This window comes from Labrus bergylta, chromosome 15 (genome assembly GCF_963930695.1).
Source record: "Labrus bergylta chromosome 15, fLabBer1.1, whole genome shotgun sequence".
Classification (NCBI taxonomy): Eukaryota; Metazoa; Chordata; class Actinopteri; order Labriformes; family Labridae; genus Labrus; species Labrus bergylta.
This window is the reverse complement of record NC_089209.1, coordinates 522,492-524,991: the sequence shown is the minus strand read 5'-3', so window position 1 is coordinate 524,991 and position 2,500 is coordinate 522,492. Positions and strand designations below refer to the sequence as shown.

At 54.6% G+C, this 2,500-nt stretch overlaps 1 protein-coding gene across 1 annotated transcript in view; it reads left to right on the top strand.

Moving 5' to 3' along the window:
- The window catches only part of zbtb25 (zinc finger and BTB domain containing 25), a 6,044-nt gene that overhangs the window by 1,197 nt on the left and 2,347 nt on the right, over positions 1-2,500 (top strand). The window contains exons 2-3 of the mRNA XM_020658725.2: positions 831-1,020; positions 1,251-2,500. The exon at positions 1,251-2,500 is cut by the window's right edge and continues 2,347 nt beyond it. Coding sequence (XP_020514381.1) covers positions 848-1,020; positions 1,251-2,415 — 1,338 coding nt within the window. The 5' untranslated portion in view covers positions 831-847 and the 3' untranslated portion in view covers positions 2,416-2,500. The remainder of the gene's footprint in view (positions 1-830; positions 1,021-1,250) is intronic.

Sequence of the window (2,500 nt, the reverse complement as noted above, 5' to 3'; positions counted from 1 at the left end):
TAGACTGTATAGGGAGCCAGTGCAGAGAAGCCAACACAGGAGTAATGTGGTCCCATTTCCTGGTTCTGGTCAGTACACGAGCTGCAGCGTTCTGGACCAGTTGAAGAGTCTTTAGAGACCCACCAGAGCACCCTGACAAAAGAGAGTTACAATAATCTAACCTGGAGGTAACAAATGCATGAACTAGTTTTTCTGCATCATTTTGCAACAGGATATTCCTGATCTTAGATATATTACGAAGGTGAAAATAGGCTGTTCTTGAAATTTGCCTGATGTGAGAGCTAAAGGACATATCTTGATCAAAAAGAACTCCTAGATTCCTAACAGTGGTGCTACATGCCAGGCTGATGTCACTAAGGTCACATCACTAGAAAAAGTCTCTCTGAGGTCTTTAGGGCCTAGCACAATAACTTCAGTCTTGTCTGAGTTAAGTAGCAAAATATTTCTGGTCATCCAGGTCCTAACGTCCTTAAGGCACGTTTCTAGCTGACATAACTGACTGGTGCCATCGGGCTTCATTGATACATAAAGCTGAGTATCATCTGCATAACAATGAAACTGTATGGAGTGTTTCCTCATAATATTTCCCAGAGGAAGCATACATAATGTAAAGAGAATTGGTCCAAGCACTGAACCTTGTGGGACTCCATGGCAAACTCCCCTGTCTGAAGCTAGAAGTAGATCGTTTGTAACTCTAACTAGTGCAGTCTCAGTGCCATGGTGGACTCTAAATCCTGACTGAAACTCATGGAGAAAGTCACACAGCTGATTAGCTACCACTGCTGTGTGGTTATTCTGTTTAACCTGTTGCTCTGTGTCTTACCTGTCAGGTGAAGTAGGCGGGGCCATGGAGGTGTCGTCTCACAGCCTCTTCCTGCTGCAGCAGCTCAACATCCAGAGGGAGTTCGGCTTCCTGTGTGACTGCACCGTCGCCATCGGAAACGTCTACTTCAAAGCTCATCGCGCTGTGCTCGCCGCCTTCTCCAACTATTTCAAAATGATCTTCATCCACCAGTCCAGGTGAGCGCACACGCACACCTGAGCCTGCAGGGGGCGGGGCAAGGATGTGCAGATCTCTATGGTAACAGAGCTGCTGTCATTTTTACTTTTTGATGTGGAGGTTTGTTTTTTAAAAAGTGTGTGTGTGTGTGTGTGTGTGTGTGTGTGTGTGTGTGTGTGTGTGTGTGTGTGTGTGTGTGTGTGTGTGTGTGTGTGTGTGTGTGTGTGTGTGTGTGTGTGTGTGTCCTCAGTGAGTGTATAAAGATCCAGCCCACAGACATCCAGCCGGACGTCTTCAGCTACCTGCTGCACATCATGTACACCGGCATGTGTCCCAAACAGCCCGTGGACCAGAGCCGCCTGCAGGAAGGGATCAAGTTCCTCCACGCCTACCAGCTGTGCCGGAAACCGGGCGATGGCGCCACGGATAGTGCTGCAGACATGGTCCGCATGTCCAACCTGTACGGCATCCAGATCTCCTCCCAGCTGGCCAACAAAGACGCTGCTGGAGTCCAAAAGTCCACCTCGGTGTCCGGCGGCGCCCTGGAGGACGGACGCTCCTCTGGCAGGGGGGGGCGGTCCCTGGCTGTTGGACTGGAGGACGTCTCCTCAGACCACCAGGCCTCCGCTCTACGTAATGTTTGTTCTGTGGCGTCCGGAGACGACTCAGACATCTCGACTCGCATCAAGCAGGAGCGCTTAGAGGAGGAGGAGGGGGAGGTGGAGGATGGCGAGGAGGGGGAGGGGCAGGGGGACAGTCCCAGTCAGGGCCTGTTGTTCAAAGACCGGCCCCTGGTCCTGCTCTGTCCCCGCTGTGGAGAGCGTTGCTCCTCCCCTGAGGGTCTGCGGGAGCACCTGTTTAGCCACGCCCTCGACCCGAGCCGCCTGACGGAGGGGCAGGGCGGCGAGCTGGACACCAGCGTGGAGGAGGGGCCTCCGGGGGCCCAGGAGCAGCTGGACGCAGGATGTCTAGAGGAGGCTCTGAGACAGAGCCAGGCACTCGCCAACCAGCTCGCTGCAGAACTGAGGAGGAGCAGAGGCGGCGGCGGAGGGAACAGCCCCGCCCCCTCTGTCCAGCACTCGCGTAAACGAAAGATTGCCTGCGCCGTGTGCAGCCTCCGCTTCGCCCATAAGAGCCAGCTGCAGGAGCACATGTACACCCACACCGGGAAACCGTCACGCTACCACCGCTACAACCGCCTCTGCAGCCAGCTCTTCCAGGCCTCCGCCCACTTCTGCGAGGGCGCTGCAGAGCCTGGAGGAGGAGGAGTGGGCGGGGCTGGAGGCGGGGCATCAGCTGGCACCACGATGCTCTCTGAGGAACCCAACAGGGACGCTCAGGACAACGGCAGCTCCTGCTACTCCCTGGACTCTGAGGTCTCCCAGGAGAGCGTGGAGGGTGTGCCTGTGGAGTGATGTCATCAGAGCAGTGATGTCATCAGAGCAGTGATGTCATCACACTTTGTTCAAAAAGACTTTGAGATTTGTGTTGTTCTGTTTG